Source organism: Myotis myotis, unplaced genomic scaffold, assembly GCF_014108235.1.
Source record: "Myotis myotis isolate mMyoMyo1 unplaced genomic scaffold, mMyoMyo1.p scaffold_m19_p_9, whole genome shotgun sequence".
Taxonomy (NCBI): domain Eukaryota; kingdom Metazoa; phylum Chordata; class Mammalia; order Chiroptera; family Vespertilionidae; genus Myotis; species Myotis myotis.
The window spans coordinates 36387914-36410863 of NW_023416401.1; the positions used below are offsets into that span (position 1 = coordinate 36387914).

General features: G+C 40.1%; 1 protein-coding gene across 8 annotated transcripts in view; it reads left to right on the top strand.

Annotated features, from left to right (window-relative positions):
• The window catches only part of DLGAP1 (DLG associated protein 1), a 617521-nt gene that overhangs the window by 484356 nt on the left and 110215 nt on the right, over positions 1-22950 (top strand). For all 8 annotated transcript variants that reach the window (XM_036322630.1, XM_036322632.1, XM_036322631.1 and 5 more), the window contains 2 exons: positions 1218-1395; positions 8756-8996. In XM_036322630.1, the coding sequence (XP_036178523.1) occupies positions 1218-1395; positions 8756-8996 (419 nt within the window). The remainder of the gene's footprint in view (positions 1-1217; positions 1396-8755; positions 8997-22950) is intronic.

The following is a 22950-nucleotide window of genomic DNA, read 5'->3' on the forward strand; positions in this document are numbered from 1 at the left end:
GAATTAATCTTGAGTACTCTACCTCCAACTTCCTGTTCAGTGAAATAAAATTTTCTGCATGTTTTTTTAAAGAATGGGTTCAATATTATACAATGCTAAGAGGACATTTGAACTGTGAAGAATATCTTTACCATCTGAGAACATGGACATGGATGTGCATGAATTTAATGTGCAAATAGTATCTTACCTTTTATCAACATTTCCCTAATTATTAGTGAGACTGAACATCTTTTTATAACATGGTGGCATATAAATGTATTTTCCTGTCAATTCATGTATCTCTTTTCCTGTGATTACCTCTTTATAGCTTTTCCCCATTTTATTTGAATTGGTTGCATTGTTCTTTATTCATTTTTCAGTCTAATTTACATATTAAGGATGTGAACCCTTTTTGTTACATTGTGTAGTGTTGCAGATATGTTCCCTATTCAATGACTGTTTCATTCTTTTTATGGAGAAATAGTATTCCATTACATGGATATACCACATTTTACTTATCTATGTGTCTATTGATAGGCATTTGGGTTATTTCCAAATCTAGGTTTTATGAATAATACTGCTACGAACCTCATATAAACTTTTGGAGTTTGTTACATTCCAATAAAAAAATTCTGTGGGAATTTTTATTGCAATTGCATTAATTTATAGATTAATTGGGGAAATTTTATTACAATATTTCATATTTCCATCCAGGAAAATTGTTTTCCTTTATAGTTACTTAGGCCTTATATATTGCCTGCCATGAAGTTTTATCGATTTCTTCATAAAATTCTGGTGCATTTCTTTTTTATAATTTCTACTTATTTATAATGTTTTTTCATTTTGAATGGAACTTTTAAATTAAAATTTCTATTTTGTGAAAGCACTGAAAAGAAAGGGGCACAAAGGAAAAGCTTACAAATTACACAGGACAGAATTCTGGGGCGAGGCAGTCGCAGCTGTCATCTCCCTCCCCAGATGCCGAGGCAAAGGTGAACGGCGAAATTGTTTCATAGTTTGAGAATTTAATTGCTCTCTGGTGTCACCAGACCATGATGATTTCCTGTGAAAGGTTTTCCTTCTGCGACACCATGCAGGAGTTGAGCAATCATGGGAGGGCATTTATATTATTGGCCCCAGCATTTTAGGTGCCATGTTAATGATAGCACTGCCGCATCTTACTACTGCCTACATTTTAGAATGTGACTAAATGCATCCCTTTTATTGTTCTCTTCCAGGATTTCCAATGAACACTCCCCCAAACTCCAGATCCGGAGTCACAGTTACTTGAGGGCAGTAAGTGAAGTCTCCATCAACCGAAGCCTGGACAGCCTTGACCCTGCAGGCCTGCTCACGTCACCGAAGTTCCGCTCCAGGAATGAGAGCTACATGCGAGCCATGAGCACCATCAGCCAGGTGAGCACCTTGGCCGCAGGCCATTAACTGCACAAGGGTTACTGGACACTGAGAGTGACGAGGTGAAGAGTCAGTCATTCCCCCAGGAGACCACTGCTGAATCAGGCAGGAGGCCTGGTCTGAATGCTGCTTGCGTTTGGCCCCTGATATCAACAATCTACCAGCAGGTGAGGGGTCTTCTGCAGATAAATAAAGCACAGCAGGGGAGTTCTTGGAAATTCATGAGCATCAGTAAATTTGTCAGCAAGAAGTCAATAGATGAGGCTTCAGTTGTAAGATGCTCAAAGGATTAAAGGACATGGTAGACCTCACTGGCAAAACCAAGGCAGTGTCCAATCATAAAAGCACAAGTATTAAGCAGGCCAGCAAGACAAGAAATGAGATACAATCTATTTACCTGCAGTGGGTCCTAGGTGAATAGTGTGGCTTGGTAATGAGACAGAAGTCCACTTCTAAGAACTGGTACACAGGACTGGAGATGAAGACTCAAAGTTTGCCCAGCCAGCATAGCTCAGTGGTTGAGAGTTGACCTTATAAACCAAGAGGTCATGGTTCCATTCCTGGTCAGGGTACATTCCCAGGCTTGATCCCCAGTGTGGGACGTGTAAGAGGCAGCTGATCAATGATTCTCTCTCATCATGGATGTTTCTATCTCTCTCTCCCTCTCCCTTCCTCTCTGAAATCAATAAAAATATATATTTTTTAAAAACACTCAATAAAGGCAACATATTCAGCTAAAGCTTTTCTAGTCTCTCCCACTCAGGGTCTCAGAGGGCATGGGAGAGCGGTGTACTGCCGAAGCTTGGGGTGAAAAGAACCTGGGACTCTTGGGGCATTTGACCTTGCAGCTTTCAGGGGTCACCAGAAAAGCAGAAAGTACCTCAGAAGCTTCCTCTGGAAGGACAAAATAAAAAAGGTTATTTTAATGATGCGTAGGAACACTTCATTTAAAGTTATCTCACAATTTAAGAAATACGCAATATGCTATTAATTCAGCTAATACTAGTATTTGTTGAGCGGAACACTGAGCTGGATTATGCATGCTATTCAGTGATGAATACAACATAATCCCTGCTGCCACCACCCCCAAAGCTTACAGTCTAATGGAAAACATACAAAAAAATTTTAAAAGTGCTGGCATAAACATTATTTTCTTGAACACTGCAAAAACACTCTGAGATAGGTAGGGCAGGAATTAACAATGAAGCCACCTTTACTAGGTCAGGCACTATGCCAATTGCTTTATATTTTTAAAATATTAGTCCTTATAAGCACCCTGTAAGATATGTAAGTAACCAGATGTTAAATGAGACTGTCTTTATGGTCATGAAATTGTCAATAAGATCCTGAAGCAAAGGAGAAAAAGATACTAAGTACCCAGATTCTAAAGAAAAAGCTTCTAGGCATTTTAACAAATAAAGTAGTATCTGATTCTTAACTTTGAAAAATGCTAGCCTGAAGCATTACAAGGAATAGCAAATGCTCGGGTTTAGATGGAGCTTAGAATACTTGTAGAGGCAGCAATGGAAACCTATTCCGAATTTTATTCTGGAGACATTTTTATACAAATGGTCTTGCTTGGCAGGCCCAATGGACTGGACTTTATTCATTAGGAATGGGATTGATTAAAGATTAATTAAAACTTCAGCTTTTAAGCAAGCAAGAAATCTGATCAGAATTTTGACATAGGATAATTAATCTGACCAAAAAATGTGGAAATATTGGAGACGATGTGAGGCTAGAGGCAGAGAAGCTAGTTTGGAAGACAGACATTGTGATCATCAAGGTGAATTAACGCTATTAATGGTGCTGTAGAGCTGGTGATGGTGATGATGATGGTGAAGATGGTGGTAACAGTGGTAATGGTGGTGGTAGTAGAGATGGTGGTGATGATAGTGATGCTGGTGGTAGTGGTGGTGATGGTGGTAATAGTGATGATGGTGGTATGGTAATAGTGTTGGAGAAGATGGTGATGATAGTGATAGTAGTGTAGTGATGGTGGTAATAGTGGTGGTAGTGATGGTGGTGATGGAGATTGTGTTTATGGTGGTGATGGCAGTGATGTTGATACAGGGAAGTGATAGTATAATGTGGTGTTGGTATAGATTAGACAAATAATGCATTTGAACAAAAAATGATGATATTATAGGCTAAGCATGGAAGCATCTCTGATCTCTGAGGGAGTCCCTTAAATAGAACCATAGCTCTCACTTCATCCCTACTCCCTGATCTACATGGATTCTTGAAGAGCAAAGAAAGACAGGGACCACAGTGAGGTTCTAAGAGCAGAGCAGGGTGGGAGACATGGAAAACTGGCATGTGAAATGTCAGCATTTCCTTACTTTAAAGAAATCTCTAAGAGCATGCATACCTATGTTTGCTAGCTGATGCTGCCCAGTGATGCTCACAAACGCAACTCTCAGGGAAATAGTTGCTGCCTCATTTGGTGAAGTTTGGACTTGTCTGTCCTTATGTTTTCACAATAAACAATATAATACAACATTTAAAACTTCTTTAAGCTTATCTTTATTCTGGACAGCCTCATGATCACATAGTCTTCTGCAATTATAAAATCATCTATAAATACAATTGTTATGTGAGCAGAATACATCAGTGGGCTTAAAATTTTTTATAGGAAAAATGTTTATACACATTCACTGCTTTTATAATTTTACACATTTAAAACAGGAGCACATGTCACTTCCCCCAATGGGACATTGTGTGTCACTTCCCCCATCGGGATAGTGTGCCCATGCAACTGCCTGCTAGTAGTCCCTGAGCCAGAGACATGACCTTCTGTGAGACAATATTACTTCCTAGTGAGAGTTAATGAGATATCAACAAATTACCGAAGAAGCATGTTGATACTGCAGCAGGCAAAGCTCTGCAATTCAATGGTATCATCATTTCACCTTAAGTAAAATACAGGAAGAATAGCCATCCTAAATGGATTCCTAATGATACCTCATTTTTCTAGTTCTATATTCAATTATCAGGTAAGACAGCATCTTTAAGGATAATTTCAACTTTCAATTGCAGTTCCAATATTGCCATTATTCAGAGAATAGTTTCTTCTTCAAAGCAATACTACCCATATATACATACTCTAGACTTTTCAAAAAGTGGTAGACTTTTATAATGTTGAAGATATGCTTTCTTATAAATCATTAGTAGCAACCCTAACAGTGTAGAATTTAAGTGCATTATATCCTGTACCCTTTTAAAACTTGATACATATATTTTTCAAAGTCTCCTAGAAAGAGCAAAGTAAAATGTTGTAAGCTAAGAAATTGGCCTAGAATAACTAAATTGTATGTTTGACATTCCTACCCCACAGAAATAAAATAACCATAAAAACAGATTGTGCTTGAATGTTAGATAATAATTGAACATCATTTTATATGGTTACTCCCTTTTTATGTTTTGCTATATATACATCTAATAAAAATGAGGGCTTTTAAAAGTAAGGCTTGCCCCAGCTGGTTTGACTCAATGGATAGAGCATCAGCCTGAGGACTGAAGGGTCCAGGTTTGATTCCTATCAAGGACACACGCCCAGGTTGCAGCTCAATTCCCAGTAGGGGATGTGTAAGAGGCAGCCAATCAATGATTCTCTCTCATCATCATTGATGTTTCTCTCTCTCTCTCCCCCTTTCCCTTCCTCTCTGAAATCAATAAAAATATATTTTAAAATAATAATAATAGTGGTAGTAGTAGTAGTAGTTATGATGAAAATGAAAAGAATGTTTGTATACATTTAGTAACAATGTATTGTTTACCAGATACAGTCTGGAAGCTTTGCATAATATCTCATTAATTTCATATGAACTATAAGAAAGATCATTTTTTATTTACAAAACTCAATCTGAGAGAATAATTTGTCTCATTCTTCTCACTATATCGAAAAATAGTATAAGCTACTTATGCAGTGCCTACCATATGCCTAGAAATATAGTATATATTTATATATATTACTTTATTTTTATCCTTAAAGCATCAATATGGGGTAGGTATTATTTTAACCATTTTACAGATGAGGGAAGTGAGGCCATCTATAATTATTTGACCTATATTTATGTATAAATTTGATAAAGAATAATCTTTTTATATGAAAAAGTAGTGTCAAGCATTCAAAAATATAGTTATTAATGATACTAAGACTAACAGCAGGCTAAAGTGGGACAGAACATATAGGTTATGTGCTCTTATAATGTAAATATAGTACAACTATTCTAAAATGAGGAAAGAATGGAGAGAGCATATGTACCCCGCCCCCCAAAAAAAAGAATTAACTGTTTTCAGTAATGATATGGTCAGTGGTAGTATTAATGTGTTATTATGAGGCTGTTGTGCATGTATTGTGGAATAAAGCAAGTGAATAATTGTAGGATATCCCAATCCTGTCATCTTTGTGTGCACGAGAAGCAGAATTTAGTATGGAATAAAGAAATAATTATAATATAAAAGAGATGGGTTTGAAATGGAGGAATTCATAACCTAGGAACAATGACCAACAAGTAGCAATGACAACAAAGCTTCCTAGTGAGCAGATTGTGTTCTTGGGTAACAGTTCCCACTAATAGAAACGAGGGATTTGGGGGGAAATACTGACTCCAGGACTGGGCAGGAAACGTATGAGATGAGTTTAGAATACCTTGTCATACCGATAGCAAGGAAGCTACTTGAGACTACTAGCTTCAGGTCAAAAGGACTCAGGAGCCAACCAAAGAGGTGCTCACTGGCCAAAGCTGAGACAAATTCCAGTTCACTAAGAATGATAAGTGAATTCTATTTAAAACCATCAAATGTTTTTACACCTATGAGTTTATTTTGATATTTTTAAAAGTACAGTTCACTTTTGGTAGATAAGAGGGAACAAATGTATTACCCTAAAACTTAGTAAATAAAAGTGAAAATTCCTTTTTCCTGTAGTTCCCATATGAACTAAACCATTGGGTAACCAAGTAATATGAGAGGAAGCATTTCTTTATAAAACTATTCCTAAATAGTAAAAGTTGTTGGAAATAAAATATCACCATTATGCAAACCCTCAATGAGTTAATGGATCTGGACGTTTGAGCACGAATAACTCCTAACAACATAAGAGACAATTCACACATGATGTGCCTCCTAATGAAAGAACACATGACTTCTAGTCTTGCCAAAGGGATTGAGCCTGAGTCTGATCAAAATTTCTGATCCAAAGAAAAAGAAAAGAAAAATATCTGGATCCAGCTTATACTTTTCAGGAAATATAAAAGACAAAGAAAGATATATGCTAAATCCTACTGTAAATATGAAATCTGCAAATCCAAACTATGGTAATCTCTACAGGTCAAATGACCCAGATGTTTCAATGGATGAATATGATTTTTAAAATGGATGAAGGAAGACCTGTATGTTAAACATGAATTAAAAGATACATTAAGCCGAAACCGGTTTGGCTCAGTGGATAGAGCATCGGCCTGCCGACTGAAAGGTCCGAGGTTCGATTCCGGTCAAGGGCACATACCTGGGTTGCAGGCACATCCCCAGTAGGAGATGTACAGGAGGCGGCTGATCGATGTTTCTCTCTCATCAATGTTTCTAACTCTCTATCTCTCTCCCTTCCTCTCTGTAAAAAATCAATAAAATATATTTTTTTTAAAAAGATACATTAAATATTTAAAATGTGTACAACTAAACTACAGAATACAGGAATGCACAATTGGGTAAAAAAGAAAAGAAAAAGAAATGCAAAGAAGTGATTGCAATAGAACTCAGAGTATGAGTTACTCTTGGAGGGAGGGTGGGGATTGTGGTTAGGATGGAGCTTATGGAGGGGCTGATGAGTGCCTGGAAAAGTTCTGCTTCTTGCTCTGGGTAGTGCTTATACAGGTGTTTTCCTTATTATAATCTGTTGAGTTATACATGTTTTGTGTTTGGTTTTACTTTATGATTCAATGTTTATGAAAAATAGCCAGGAGGACACATATACCTGTAGAAAGCTAGTTATTCACGTGTAATAGTTACCTTCACAAGGATGGATGTACTATTTCTTTGTGATGTTTGGCAAAATGGTGACTAAAAAGGAAAATGTAACAAGTGATACATATACATGTTTACATAAATACATACACACATACATAGTAAAAGCTTATTTTGCTTTTACTTTGAAATCATTTAAAACTTACAAAAGAATTGCATGTAACTCTCTCTCCTTGACAATGAATTGCAAATATCATGTCCCTTTAAGTCTCCAGTACTTCCTAAAAAAACATGTATATAGATCATCTAGATTTAATTTTCAATGTGGACATATATAATTAGCCTCAAAAGCATGCAGGGGTTATATAAAATTAGATGAAGTATGCTAAAATACTATTTTAAACTCTAAAGAATTTTTAAGAAATCCATGTCTTTTCCACTTAGTATGCTTTAAAGAAATTGGTCACTTTTATCTGAAGTTTCAAGAATTAGGCATTATTGGAGGGAGTCTTCAGATAACATAAAATGAGGAAAGAGTCAAATATTGTAATAGTTTTCACTATGTATTCTAAGCTTAGTTGCAGTTTAACCTGTTAAATTCTCAATTACTCATGAATTTGATGTTAGGAAATTAGACATGAAGTTTTGAAAGGAACCAGAAAATTGAAGAATGCTCCCACATCTCTGCAAAGTGGGAACTGGAGCACTGGGTCTGGCTTATTTATTTATTTCCGTATTTATTTTTTAGAGGGTGCTCAAGCCCAATGTAAGTTATACACAGAGGCATATAAACAAATAAAAACTGATTCCTCAAAAAAGAGAAGGCCTCATTTGGAAAATGTTTACAACACATTTATAAATAGTGGACCATGGCTATCAGTTCTTTAAAAAGGAGAGCATAACCTTTTTAGATAGTACGTAGTTTGAAAATCTTGATAGTGCTTTTCCAGATTTTGACATTGCAGCTTTGTTCTATTTTGGGGCAGAATATGAGTATCTTGTTGGAAAATATAGGGCCTGTTTTATACTTTACACTAAATTTAACTTCAGTCTACACTGAAATTATTTGATGAACTAATCACTTCCAAAAGCACAATAAATACTAGTTTCTAACATGTTTGTGCTGGAAGTGCTTCTGTTGAAATACATGAACTCTGACATGGACCGATAAGACTGTTCCCTGGGTTTGCGTTTATAAATAAGGAGAATAGCCCCTGGGCAGCACTGGAATAACCGTAATGTAGAGGAAAGCCAATGCGTTGGCGTTTTAGCCATCGGGCGCTGCTTTCTGCTGGGGAGCTGCGCTTTGGAGGTGCTGGAAGGGAGAGATCACCTGCCCACTGGGCGGGAGGAGGCACACTCCGGAGTGACAGCGCCCTGTCTGTGCCCGCAGGTGAGCGAGATGGAAGTGAACGGGCAGTTCGAGTCCGTGTGCGAGTCGGTGTTCAGCGAGCTGGAGTCCCAGGCGGTGGAAGCTCTGGACCTGCCGGTGCCCGGCTGCTTCCGCATGCGGAGCCACAGCTACGTGCGGGCCATCGAGAAGGGCTGCTCCCAGGACGACGAGTGCGTGTCCCTGAGGTCCTCCTCCCCGCCGCGCACCACCACCACCGTGAGGACCATTCAGAGCAGCACGGGTGAGTGAGCAGAGCGGCTGTCCCGGGGCGCAGGCTGGCCTGGCGCCCGGTGTGCCACAGCCCCCGTAGACAACACACTGTGTCCTTGTGGTTACCACACAGTCACCATAACAAAATATCTCCCACACCCTGCAAAGCCTCTGGCCACATTCACGCCCAACCTTCTTTCTCCATCACCATCTCTGCTTTCAACAGAGAAAAAAATATGCAACTAGGGGACCAGGAGGGAGAGCACAGGGGACAGGTCTTCACAAGATCCCCACACAGCATCCTAGGCGCCAGCAAAGTCATCCCCAACAACGCTACTCTCCATAACCAGCTCTGACTTCAAGGGGTGTGACCCTGAAACAAGCCACACACCATGGTTGTTGAGCATCACAGAGGTGGCATGCTCTTCTAATTGCAAGATACCCACAAAATGCCTATCCCCAAAGGCCTGAAATGAATGATCCAGTCATATTGATTGCACATTTTCCGAGTTCCCTTTCGTTGTAACAGAAGGCAGATTTATTTCATTATTTTAAAACCTCTGACTGTCATATGTATAGAGCACCTCCTTTCCCCTCTAAATTGAAGTTAGGGTTATGCCTTTAAACTGTATTTTTATCAGTAGATTTTAGGCAGACAGGCACAGAAGAGCTTAACTGGTTCCCATGACACTGGGACCCGCACAAGAATGCAACCATGAGTTATGTACAACAATGCGTGTGTGTTTTTATATTTATGACACTTGTGTCCAAGAAGAAAATCCCCTCCATCTTAACAAGTCTTAACTTTATGATTAAATTTAGCATCACTCCAGTACAGAGTAGCTCTACGAGATCATCAATCCTAGCATCAAGATAAATAATGATGACTAAATTAGAAGAAAGAGCTTATGCCATAATATTGTATTATTCCATTTCTGTTCTAGGTGCATCAAATGTCTGAAATTGAGAATAAGTCCTCAAACCTGAGTTAATATCCTACTAACTAGAAATATGAGGTTGAAGTAGGAATTTGGGGGAGAAAAAATATTAGAGGCTAAACAACAGGAGTTCCTTCCTGACCAATGCAAAGAGGTGCCCCCAGACATGGCACTGGCCCCTCAGGGAGCTCAGCCGCTCTTCCCCACGGCCATCTCCAAGCAGAGAGTGCATGTGCGTTCTTGTTCACTCAGAAATTCTGTAAGAACAACCACAGATGAGGTTTATAAATTAAATAAGGCTGATTTATGCAATGGAAAGCTATTTGTTTAATTATCATGGGCATATTTATGTGTGTGTTTACATTCGTGCAGTAAGTGCAGTTTAAAGGTCTGCCCTGTGCCTGTAGCACATCACTGTCTTTGGGTGTTTTCTCCTTTTCATCATCCCCACCCCACACATGACCCGTTTCCAGTGTCTGCTCCATTCCTCACCCTAGCAGTCTCATCGCCTGCCAGCTGCTCTTCTGTACTGAAACCACGCCTTCAATACACAAAATGCAGATGCTTGCTCAGAAGAACGAAGAGAAGGAGAAGGGCCACTGGCTCACTCCTTCTGCCTCAGGGGGTGTTATCGATAAAGTGGCAGGGGACTCCAGATGGCTTATGTTTTGCTCACCACTCAGAGGATTTCTTTGAGAGACAGCTTACTTATACTTCCTGCAACAGTTCTTGTCTCATGGTCTTCACACCAAACACCTGACCTTTCTAGGACCCTTCCAGCTACTCTGGAGGTTCCCGGAGTTCAACAACAGGGTTACCAGATAAAATCCAGGTTGCCAGTTGAATTTAAGTTTCAGATAAATAGTGAGTAATTTTTTTTGTGTGTGTATACCCCAAATATTGCAGGGAACGTACTTCTACTACAAAACTGTGTGTAGTATTTGCTGGATCTGACAAGCCTGTCCAAGGAGATGAGAGGTGGTCCACTCCTCACTCTGTTGTTATATTTAGAATCCAAATCGGATTTTATATTTAGAATCCAACAATTGAAGGATTGGAGGGGTCCTCTGTGGGAGAACACCCCAAAGTAGGGAGAAGTAAGCAAAAACGCCGTGGTCATTGCATCTGCTCTTCTCGGGCTCGGTGCGTCTCGTCCTACGCCATGGGCCACAGCCTGCAGCTCTCCGGGTGGGAGGGTGGCAGGCGTGGCTGCAGCTGCAGGCAGGTAGGGTAGGAAGATGTGACTTGCCTTTGGAGTGGACAAGTATAAAATATCAGATTTTTGTACAGGGCTTCACCCTTACATCAAACTGAACATTAAGATGTATTATCTTTACAGTCATGGAAAAATTACCCATTAAAGGAGTTATAAACCATTACAATAGGTTCTAAGTATGCACCTCAGATATTTAGAAGTACAACCTTAAGAATTTTAATATCACCTTTCACAGTTTCTCTATCCCATAGATTTGTTCTTTTTTAAGCCATTGTTTTATGGTATAAGATTATGTATCCTTCATTCTACCCTCCCATTACTTCTACGTGCCTCTCTACCTATCTTTCTCTCTCCCCTCTCTCCTTCTCCTTCTCCTTCTCCTTCTCCTTCTCCTTCTCCTCCTCCCTCTCCTTCTCCTTCTCCTTCTCCTTCTCCTTCTCCTTCTCCTTCTTCTTCTTCTCTCTCTCTCTTTCTCCCTTTCCCCCTCTTTTCTCTGTCTCCTCTCCTCTGCTCTCCTCTTCTACTCTCTCTCTCTCATTTTCCCCTTCTCTCTCACATAACCACAATATTATTATACTAATTTTCTTCTACTAGTTTCCTTCTTACATTGAATAAAATACAATTTCATGTAGAAAACAGAAAATCTACTTTCTCACAGGATGACGGGATGTACTAACTTTTGAAAGAATGCACTCCTCTGTGGAAATCAGGAAATCACTTTGCTCTAATTTTAACCATTTCCCCCATATACACAGGTCAAATTTACATCCATGTTTTTATGACATGATATAAATTTTCCTTCTGTTTCTCTTCCTTTACTCCTTATTTTTGGATACTCACAACACAGTCCCTTTTTCCTAAACTTCCCCTTGCCTGAAAAAAAGTCCTCATTTTGGCAAATTGAAGTTATTAGTTATAACTTTCCCCCACAACAACCCACATTCTGAGTCTTTGATTTTTGTGTCAATCCATTTTAATTGTTCATGTTTTCGACAAAATATACTATTAAGTTTTTCTCTTCCAGCCTTGTTCATTCTTCATATTAGCAAAATGAAACCATACACCAAAGTCCACCAAAAAGTGTCTGGTATCATTTGGGAAACTCATGGCGATGGGCTGAGTTCTAAGAGGCCCTAAGGATCCCTTAGCAACGTGAGTGAGGATGGACAGATTGGTCCCAGCAAACCACAGCAAATTGGGAACTGAGTTAGAGTGACTTGTAATTATGTTTCCTTTGATTTATTGACTTTTGGACTTGTATAAATATGATAGAATCTTACTTCCTCTCGGCCTATATAATCTGCTTCAAGCAACCAGATATTTCTCCATCTAATAGATCGAACAAGTTTTTATATAAACCATTGCAACTGAGACTATTAGTTTAGGGTTAGAGCTACTGTAGGAAAGTAAAATGCAAAAATGGGCAATTACCCACATAACTATGGGAAAACAGACACCCTTACTCAGTCATCCAAATATTTTAGTTAAAAGTAAGACTTGGCGCCGGCAATATACCCAAACCTTCACTTCAGGGTATTGGATTAAAACTACCTTGTTTGGAATATACAGCTATTCTTTAGGGTTGTTGTGATATTCTAATGAGATCATTAATAAGGAAGCACTATGTAAGTTATAAACTACAATGCCTCTACCCTGTCTTTGATTTTAAATTTCTCAGCCAAGCTTATTTATTAACTAGAGGCCCGGTGCACAAAAATTTGTGCACTCGGGGGGGGGGGGGTGAGGGAAGGTCCCTCAGCCCAGCCTATGCCCTCTCGCAGTCTGGGACCCCTCAGGGGATGACCACCTGCTGGCTTAGGCCCGCTCCCCGGGGGATTGGGCCTAAGAGGGCAATCAGACATCCCTCTGGCAGCCCAGCAGCCCTTGGGGGATGTCCACTTGCCAGCGGGGAGCAGGCCTAAACTGCAGTCGGACATCCTTAGCACTGCTGAGGAGGCAGGAGAGGCTCCCACCACCACCACTGTACTGGCAGCCATCAGCCTGGCTTGTGGCTGAGCAGAGTCCTCCCATGTGAGAGCGCCCTGACCACCAGAGGGCAGCTCCTGCATTGAGTGTCTGCCCCCTGGTGGTCAGTGTGTGTTATAGTGACCAGTCATTCCCAGTCTTTCTGCTGTTAGGATCAGTTTGCATATTACCCTTTTACTATATAGGATAGAAGCCTGGTGCACGGGTGGGGGCCGGCTGGTTTTCCCTGAAGGGTGTCCCGGATCAGGCTGGGGGGCCCGCTTGGGTGCCTGGCCAGCCTGGATGAGGGGATGATGGCTATTTGCAGCTGGTCACACACCCTTCAGGGTGGGGGTCCCCACTGGGGTGCCTGGCCAGTCTGGGTGAGGGGCTGAGGGCCGTTTTCAGGCTGGCAGGTGATTGAAGCTCCCAAATCTCCTTTTTTTCTTTCTTTTTTTTTATTCTGGGATTTATTTACCTTCTATGGCTGTCACTGAAACTGAGAGCTGGCTTTAGCTCTGAGGCTCGGCTCCAGCTCTGAGGCCTCAGCTGCTGAAAGCAGGGATCTGGGTTTGTTTGGCTTCTATAATTGAAACACTGTTGCAACTACAGCTCTGAGGCCCGGCTGGCTGAAAGCAGGTTTCTGGGGTTTGTTTAGCTTCTATAATTGCAACATTGTTTCTTAGAGTGCAGCTCAGAGGCCGGCAGCAGCAGGCGGGGAACCTTGGCTTCCTCCATCACTGGAGCAAGCAAGCCTCCTATTCGCTTCAGCTGCCTGGCTGCCAGCCACCATCTTGGATGACAGTTAATTTGCATATCGCCCTGATTAGCCAATGGGAAGGGTAGCGAAGTTATGGTTAATTACCATGTTTCTCTATTATTAGATAGGATACTGACAATAGCTAAACCTGTGGTCACTTCCTACTTAAAAAGCATTATGAACGGGCTGCATAGATTCTCTCAGGTAATCCTAAGGAATATTCTATGACGTGACCTATGTAGCTCCTGACTAGGGATGAAGTACAGAGAAAAAAAATAATTACAGCTTGGAGAGTTTATTATACAACTTGACCAAAGCACTACAGCTAGTAGTGGACAGAGCAGGCTTTTAAATTCTCGTTGCCTGTCAGTAAATGCTTAGTGAAGTATGGTATGCCTGGAAATAATCTAATACAAAACCTGTCTGCTACATGAGAGGACTCTTTTCTTTGATACTTTCTTCCCACAAATATTCCTTTAACTCCTGCCATGTCTAAAACCTGTGTTTTCCATCAAAATTTCTGAAAATACCTCTTTTTAAAAGAAACCATTCTGTTCACATATTATTGACATGGCTTTTCATATTGGTTTGTCTAACTGTGGAGTATCTGCTTAAAGTGAAATTAAAGATGTAAAATATAGAGAAAATGCATGAAGAAAAAGCATATAAAAAGAAAATACGCTTTGGGCTTAAAGTTTCATATTACACTTTTTCATTTGGCATTATATTGGATTTAGAGATCAAATGTCTAATCCTTTGATCTAGCTGTAGTATTGTTAGACAGCACTGAATGGGGGGAAAAGAATTTTTTCCAACTCTCTTATAAACTAAGCAGGTGGTAAATTCTGTTTTGTGGCTGATAAAATGATCAGAGGTCTCTGCCTTAGACTAAGTAAAAAAATACAATAATGTAACCCTGATCTGACTGATCTCTTGATTGAGTTGTAAAGCAAAGATGTGATCATTCATAACCCAGTTACAAAAGTCAATGAGAAAACACAAATCAGACTCCTTTAATGTGAATATTTACTATATGGGAAATTTCTCAAAAAATAATGGCATGACAATATAGAACCTAAAAATTCAATTTTTTACCTTTATGATACCTCCAATGGGCATTGTTTTATTATTAAAGAAACTGCCACATTTAAAAGCCTTCATAGGCCAGAGTTGTCTGATCCAATTCATATGGAACTTTAACAAATATAGCAAAGTAATAGTAATTAAAAACAATACATGGAATTAATGTTGGCAGTTGGACAAGCCTACACTTTAGGGCAGTGGTTCTCAACCTTCCTAATGCTGTGACCCTTTAATACAGTTCCTCATATTGTGGTGACCCCCAACCATAAAATTATTTTCGTTGCTACTTCATAACTGTAATTTTGCTACTGTTATGAATCGTAATGTAAATATCTGATGTGCAGGATGTATTTTCATTGTTACAAATTGAACATAATTAAAGCATAGCAATTAATCACAAAAACAATATGTAATTATATAGTCAATATGTGTTTTCCGATGGTCTTAGGCGACCCCTGTGAAAGGGTCGTTCGACCCCCAAAGGGGTCTCAACGCACAGGTTGAGAACCACTGCTTTAGAGTAATAGTGTTACACCACTCCAGGAGGGAAATCCAAAACCCTAGGCTTTGTATTTCTCTCAATATATTCCTCTTGCTGTTGACTTTCTGTAAAGTGTTCAGGGCAACCCTTTATTGCTGCCAAGTGTTCTTACTTAAAAACAGAGAAGACCAAAATGAGTAGTACCATGATTTTACCACACTGGCAAATAAGAAACAGTCTTCCATGTATTGTAATGATGAATCAATGATCATGTAACCATTGACACTCTGAAAGCTTTCTTTGCCATCTGTTGGTGTCCGATTGACAAGCTAATTCCACCAACATACAAGATAATTGGTAGAAAAGGGTAAAAAAGAAAGAAAAATTACCAGTTTAAATTATTTCTAAAAATATGACAAACTGTCAAAACTTAATCAGTTTTTAATCCCTAAAATTTGTTATGATTTTATGGTTTCAAAGGGATACATAATGTTATTAAAATTAACTTTGCTGCCCTAGCCGGTTTGGCTCAGTGGATAGAGCATCGGCCTGCAGACTGAAGGGTCCCAGGTTAGATTCCAGTCAAGGGCATATGCCCGGGTTGTGGGCTCGATCCCCAGTAGGGGGCGTTCAGGAGATAGCCAATCAATGATTCTCTCTCATCACTGATGTTTCTATCTCTCTCTCTCCCTCTCCCTTCTTCTCTGAAATCAATAAAAATATTTTTTAAATAATTTTGCTTAACCAGTTTCATACCTTAAAAGTATATTTCTGACCAAGACAACTCATCCTGAATTTCTGGGTAGGATTGCCATCCAGTCTCTTTTAAGCCCAACCTTGAATTTCTTTCCCATCTGATATTCTTATTTAATTATATATTTTCTCCCACAATTCAAGCTTTAAATTTAAGAAAACCAGTCCACACCGTCCTCTACTTAGCTTCTGAAAAGCCTTTCTGTGTTCCAAAATGTTGACATTGGCCAGAAAATCATAATGAGACATTGTTTCCTTTTGTCATTTTCAAGGAACTTCTTTCCATCATCTTTTAAATTTTTATCTATATAATAAAAGCCTAATTGACCCTTATGGCTGAAGGACCAGAATAACCAGTCGCTATGATGTGCACTGACCACCAGGGGGAAGATATTCAATGCAGGAGCTGCCCTCTGGTGGTCAATGTGCTCCCACAAGGGGAGCGCTGCTCAGCCAGAAGCCAGGCTCATGGCTGGTGAGTGCAGTGGCAGTGACGGTGGTGGGAGCCTCTCCCGCCTCCAAGACAGCGCTAAGGAGCAATGACCAGGCAGGCAGTAAGGAGCGAGGGGTCCCGGACTGCGCGAGGGATGTCTGCCTGCTGGCTTAAGCCTGCTCCCTAGGGGATTGGGTTTAAGCTGTCAGTCAGACATCCCTCTGGCAGCCTGGGAGCCCTCGGGGGATGTCTGACTGTGGCTTAGGCCCATTGCCCACAGGAGCAGGCCTAAGCAGCAGTCAGACATCCTTAGCACTGCCGTGGTGATGAAAGAGGCTCCCGCCACCCCTGCTGCACTTGCAGCCCTCAGCCCAGCTTGTGGCTGAGCGGAGCTCCCCCTGTGGGAGCACACTGACCACCAGGGGGCAGCTCCTGCATTGAGTGTCTGCCCCCTCGTGGTCAGTGCGTGTCATAGCGACCGGTCATTCCTGGTCGTTCTGCCATTATGGTCATTTTGCATATTACCCTTTTATTATATAGGATTATCTTAAATATTTTCTCCACACACATTGAGGAGGCTCTTACAATGTTATACTCTTTGCTTCAAATGTCAAACATAATTTAGAAAATTTTAGAGAAGAAATGTCTATTGCATTTACCCATGTTTTTTCCCAAGTTTGGGACATTTTCACCCATTATCTCTATGACTACATTTTCATCACCACTCTCTCTCCTGTTCCCTGGGCCTCCAGTGATAGCAGCAGCCATAACTCCCTCAATGGGGAGTTTGAGAAGAGTGGTGTCCTTGGAAGAGAATGTGGTGGGCAGGCACTGTTTCGTCTCTATTATATGACATCTTCTGCCTGTCAAACCAAAAAAAAAGACAATTATTGACACACATAGAGATGCCCACCTAACACAACACAACTTTCACCAATGGGAAACCACCCAAAGTTACATTTAGCTACTGCTTCCTGTACACAGTGTCGCTTAGCACTGTCAGAACCCATTACCTTCCTTCCCAGTTCTACCCAAGTATTCTTTATCACCATTCTACAACCTACGAGCTAAATTATATACTCTTTAATCATATTCAACTACTCAAAATAAAAACAACAATCTTCACTTAGAAAAAGGTGAAGGTAAAGAATTCTCAAAGACAATAGTATCCATTGTCCTTTAAATAATGTAAGATGACTTTAGTGACATATCAAGTCACATTTGAACTTTAATAGAGCACAACTTCTCTTAGAAAATAATCCTGCCGAAACCGGTTTGGCTCAGTGGATAGAGCGTCGGCCTGCGGACTGAAAGGTCCCAGGTTCGATTCCGGTCAAGGGCATGTACCTGGGTTGCGGGCATATCCCCAGTAGGAGATGTGCAGGAGGCAGCTGATTGATGTTTCTAACTCTCTATCTCTCTCCCTTCCTCTCTGTAAAAAATCAATAAAATATATTTTTTAAAAAAAAAGAAAATAATCCTGATACCAGTTATGCTCTATTTATATAGCTTATGGAATTTTTTGTTTGTTAAATTCAGATGGCAGCTAGAGCAATATCTTCTCTAATTTATTGACAGCACATTTATTGTATTTCATTAAATAAAAAGAAGATTGATGTAAACCCAGCTAAAACTGACACAAATTGTAGTAACTTTCTTTTTATTTAAAAATTAGTTACCTGGAACATGAATGAATAGCTGTCCATCAGAAAAAAAAAGAAAAAGAAACCCACACTCCAAAATCCTGTAATACTTTCTAAATTGCTTAAATCAAGAGAATGAACGCTCTCAACTTTGGTCTATAGCAGTTTTGAAGTCTGCACTACATTATATAAGGTCTCTGTGCAGTACCTTGCAACAGGATTGAAGAGTTTAAATACCACTTAATTTAAGCTTTGCAGTGGTTCAGCAATTAGCCTTTGAAACACAAACCTACAGTTCTCGCACTTAAGATTCGTCCCATGGATATTTGTTGATAGTTGATTGATAGATGAAAATGGAGGATTTCCTTGGGAAATTTTCTGCTCCAATGAATACTAAAAGTTTCTTGGATAACTCCAACATCTACACAGAAGCAGAAAGTACTCACTTTTTCTTATGCATCTGAAAATAAACCACTTCCTTTTGGAGAGAGTGGGATGGTTGCCTGTCTCCCCCACACCATCTTGAGGAACAAAGTTTCAACAATTTCTTATTTGGGGAAAGAACTTCTGGAAATAAGTGATAATAAGAATCCAGGAGATGGGCAAATGTTAACTTGTGCAAAAAAAAAAAAAAAAAAGAAAGAAAGAAAAGAAAAGGAAAAAAAAAGGCTTCCATTTTATTCTCAAGCTGTTAATGCCATTTTATCCCCATTTCTTCTAACCAAAGCCCCATAAAGGTTACGTCCCTGCCTTTCATCTCTCTCTTATCTTTAATATGGAAGTAATATTAATAGTATCCTCAGTCCTGACCTGGTCTCAAATCTCTATTTAATTTGTGAATCTCTGAATAAGAGGACTTCACGAGCTTCTGATCACATATCTGGAGTGGATATTAAAACATGGAAAAATCTATAAAGGATTTGCATCAACATTTTTTCTTTATTTTTGTCTAGCTTTCCCTTAAAATGAATCATTTTTACCCCCAAAATTATTAAAGCACTATGAAAAGCCAGAAAAAATACTGATAACCTCGAGCATCGGCCCGAGCACTGAAGGGTCATCAGTTCAAAACCCAGTCAAGGGCACATACCTGGGTTGCAGATTTGATCACAGGCCCCAGTCAGGGCTCATGCAAGAGGCAACTAATCAATGTAAAAATCAATGGAAAAAATATTCCTGGGTGAGGATTAACAACAACAGCAAAACTCCCACTCTACTTCCATTTAAGCCCTAAAATACTCCCCAAGCCATGTGCTGAAATCGCAAATAACTTTTTAAATGTTCATTATTTTTTAACTTATAATATCCTTCTATAAATCTGTTCTGCAGAAATAATGTGAAACAAAGAAAAAAATTACAGACAAAGATGTTCACCACAGCATTATTTATGATGGTGAAAGATTTGAACAACCCTTGTTGGTGGTGAATACTTGTCTACCAATAGAAGAAAGGTTAAGTAAGCTATGAAACATCCACTTCAATGGTTTATTAGAGTGTAAAAAGTTTTCAGAAAATTTTATAATAATAAAGGTGGAAAACCTGATATTATATTATATTATATTATATTATATTATATTATATTATATTATATTATATTATATCATATCATATTATATCTTATTATATTATACTAGGGGCCCCACATGCACAAAATCATACGCGGGTAGGGTACTTAGGCCTAGCCTGCGATCCAAGCCATCTTCTGCCACTCACCAGTCCCCAGTCCTGCACTACCGCCGCCACCCACCCAATTCACCATTTGGTGATCAATCAGAGCCTGTTGGCCAGGGGGAGGGACCAAGAGGTCCGCCTTCCATCTACGCTCCAGTCCCCAGTCCCACCCTGCTGCCACCCACCCTGGTTCCCTGTGGTTCCCGTTGGCCATGCAGTGATCAGAGCCTGCGGGGGGGGGGGGGGGGGGGGGGTGCCGCGCGCGCGGGACACCAAGAGGTTGGCCATTCTGCCTGCTCTCCCTAGTCCCACCCCACCACTACCCATCCCGGTTCACGGTTCGCCATCCAGCAATGGGAACCTGAGGGTTGGGGGGAGGGACCGAGAGGTGGTCAATGCACCTCATAGCGGCTGGTCGAACGGTCATCCTTATCGTTACGCTGTTATGGTCGCTGGGCTTTTATTATATAGGATTATAGTATATTATAAATTTAAGCACATTTAAGAACTATCCAAAATTGTGTTTGTGTGCATGTACTAGTATATGTGCCTATACACATATAGTTCAGAACTGTGTCAAGAAATTGTGCCCAGACAAAAAAAAAAAAGGGAGAAAATGCACTAGAATGTTAAACAGCAGTTATTTTGGTATTGGAACTAAATTTGGTGTTTTTTTATCTTTATATTTTATTTTCCAATTTTTCTATAGTGCACATACTAGTATTTTACTTTCATAATAAAAGAAACTTTATTTTTTAAAATAAATAGCAAAAAAAATTTAAAAAATAAATAGCAAATATTTTATGGTTATGATCCTATAGAAAGCAATAATAGACCTCACATCAGCATATCTTTAGGTTTTACCTTTTTTCTTTTATAGTTTTTTGGTTAAATGAAGTCTCCTGGGCTCAGAGGTTAATTGAAGATGATCTCTAGAAAGAGGCTCCTTTGTTATTGTCATTTATCAAAGAACACATCTCCTTCTAAGAAGGAATTCTTTAAAAACAAAATGAAAAACAATAAATGTTTAAAGGATCCTTTTCTTTGTCTCCCCTGACTCTCCTAGTAGTAGCAGGTGAAGTTTGTGTTGATTTCATTGCTTTTTTTTTTTCCCTTCAGATTCAGAAGCAGTAAGTAATTAGTAACCGACAGTTGCAGGTGGTTTTTTGAGGAGATGGGAGTTCAGGACAAAGGAATAAAGCTACATAAGCCCAGCTTAGAGTATCTTTAACAACATAAATCCATGCCTTTGTAGACTTTTCTCTGACAAAGCCCAACTCTTAGAGGCAGGCTTTCAGCTTTTACCAGCTGAAGAAGCTCCCCAAGCAATTATGGTAAGAAGAGGTTTCTGCCACAGCCACAGTCTAATGTAATAGTGTAAGCCACCTGTCTTTTTAGAAAGGCTTTGACAAACCCTTTAGAAAGTAGAAAAAGTGAAGCGCTGAATGGAATTGTGGAAAGTTATAGGAAATATTTATCATTGTTCTTTATTGAGAAAGAGTGATGTCTGGCTGGTGTGGCTCAATGGTTGAGCATCGACCTATGACCCAGGAGGTCACCGTTGAAGTCACGGTCAATTCCTGGTCAGGACACATGCCCAGGTTTCCGGCTTGATCCCCAGTAGGGGGCCTGCAGGAGGCAGCCAATTGATGTTGATGTTTCTCTCTCATCAATGTTTTTCTCTCTCTCTTCCTTCCTCTCTCTCTAAAAATCAATAAAAACATTTTTAAAAAATAAAAAACAAATTTTTAAAGAGTGATGTTGACAAATTTACACTAAAAATGTATTAGGAACTCTTGCTCCATGAGAAGTGTCAGAGCAACAAAACAAAGGTGAGTGCTTCACCTTGGTGCAGCTCTCTGCCACGCTGGTGGAAACGGAAGTTACTGGGTTAATAAGTTACATTCTTTGCAGCATCTGCCTTTTCATTTCTCAAGCCACTTTCCGGGTTTCCTCTTTCAAACCTTTGCCTCCCCTCTTCCTTATTCTTTTCCAGGGAGAACTCAAAGGCACTTGGTGTTTCTGATCTATTCCAGCAGCTCTAGGGGAAACATGAAGAAAGATGAAAATAACCATGCCAATTGATTATCTTCTATTATATGTGTTAGAGGCCCGATGCACAAAATTCATGCATGGGGCGGGAGGGAAGGGGGTCCCTCAACCTGGCCTACAATGACACCAGTGTCCCTTACCCCAGCCTCCGGCCCCGAGGCGCCTCCCCTCCCTCCATGCATACAGGGCGTGGATGCTGGGCTTGCATTGCCAGGGCAATGCCGCCAGCGTCCCGCCCCGGCCACTATGGGTGCTGCCATCTTTGCCACAGAGTGATGGTTAATTTCCATATTGCTCTTTTATTAGAAAGGATTCTTCTGGATCTTGCTGTTTAAGAGAACATGACATACATAAGTGTGACTCAGGAACAAGGGAAGGAGGGAGACTGAGAAAGAGAGAGAGAGAGCGAGCAAGAGAGAGAGAGAGAAACATCAATTATCAATTGGCTGCCCCAGACATGCACCCCAACCGGGATCAAACCCACAACCCAGGTATGTGCCCTGACCTGAATCGAACCTGCCACTTTTTGGTGCATGGGACAACACTCCAACCAATTGAGCCACACCAGCCAGGGCTCAACTGATATCTGCAGGACACGTCACTTCAGAAGCATTGTGGCACCTTCATCTGAGGAGTGCAAGAGAAAGTGCATATGCTGTGTTGTCCGCTGAGTTTGAAAACCCACATACATCAGTACATACTTCCAAACCTCTTAGTCCATTAGTAGCATTCTAGTTGAATGTGTGTCACAGGAGGATTTCAACCAGAAGCTGATGAGCAAACTGAAGCTAATTTCCTGCCTTTTGCTTTAGGGGGTTGCTGTTAACCATAATGATAACTGAATGTGTTCATTCAGAGCCTTCCTTCTAGGGTTGTTCCTCCATCCCATCATACACAACCCTGGTTCTGTTTGAAAACAGTTGACCGTTTTAACCCGTGAGTAGTTTGTAATGATCCTTTCCAAATATAACTCTTCTTGATTTCAGTTGC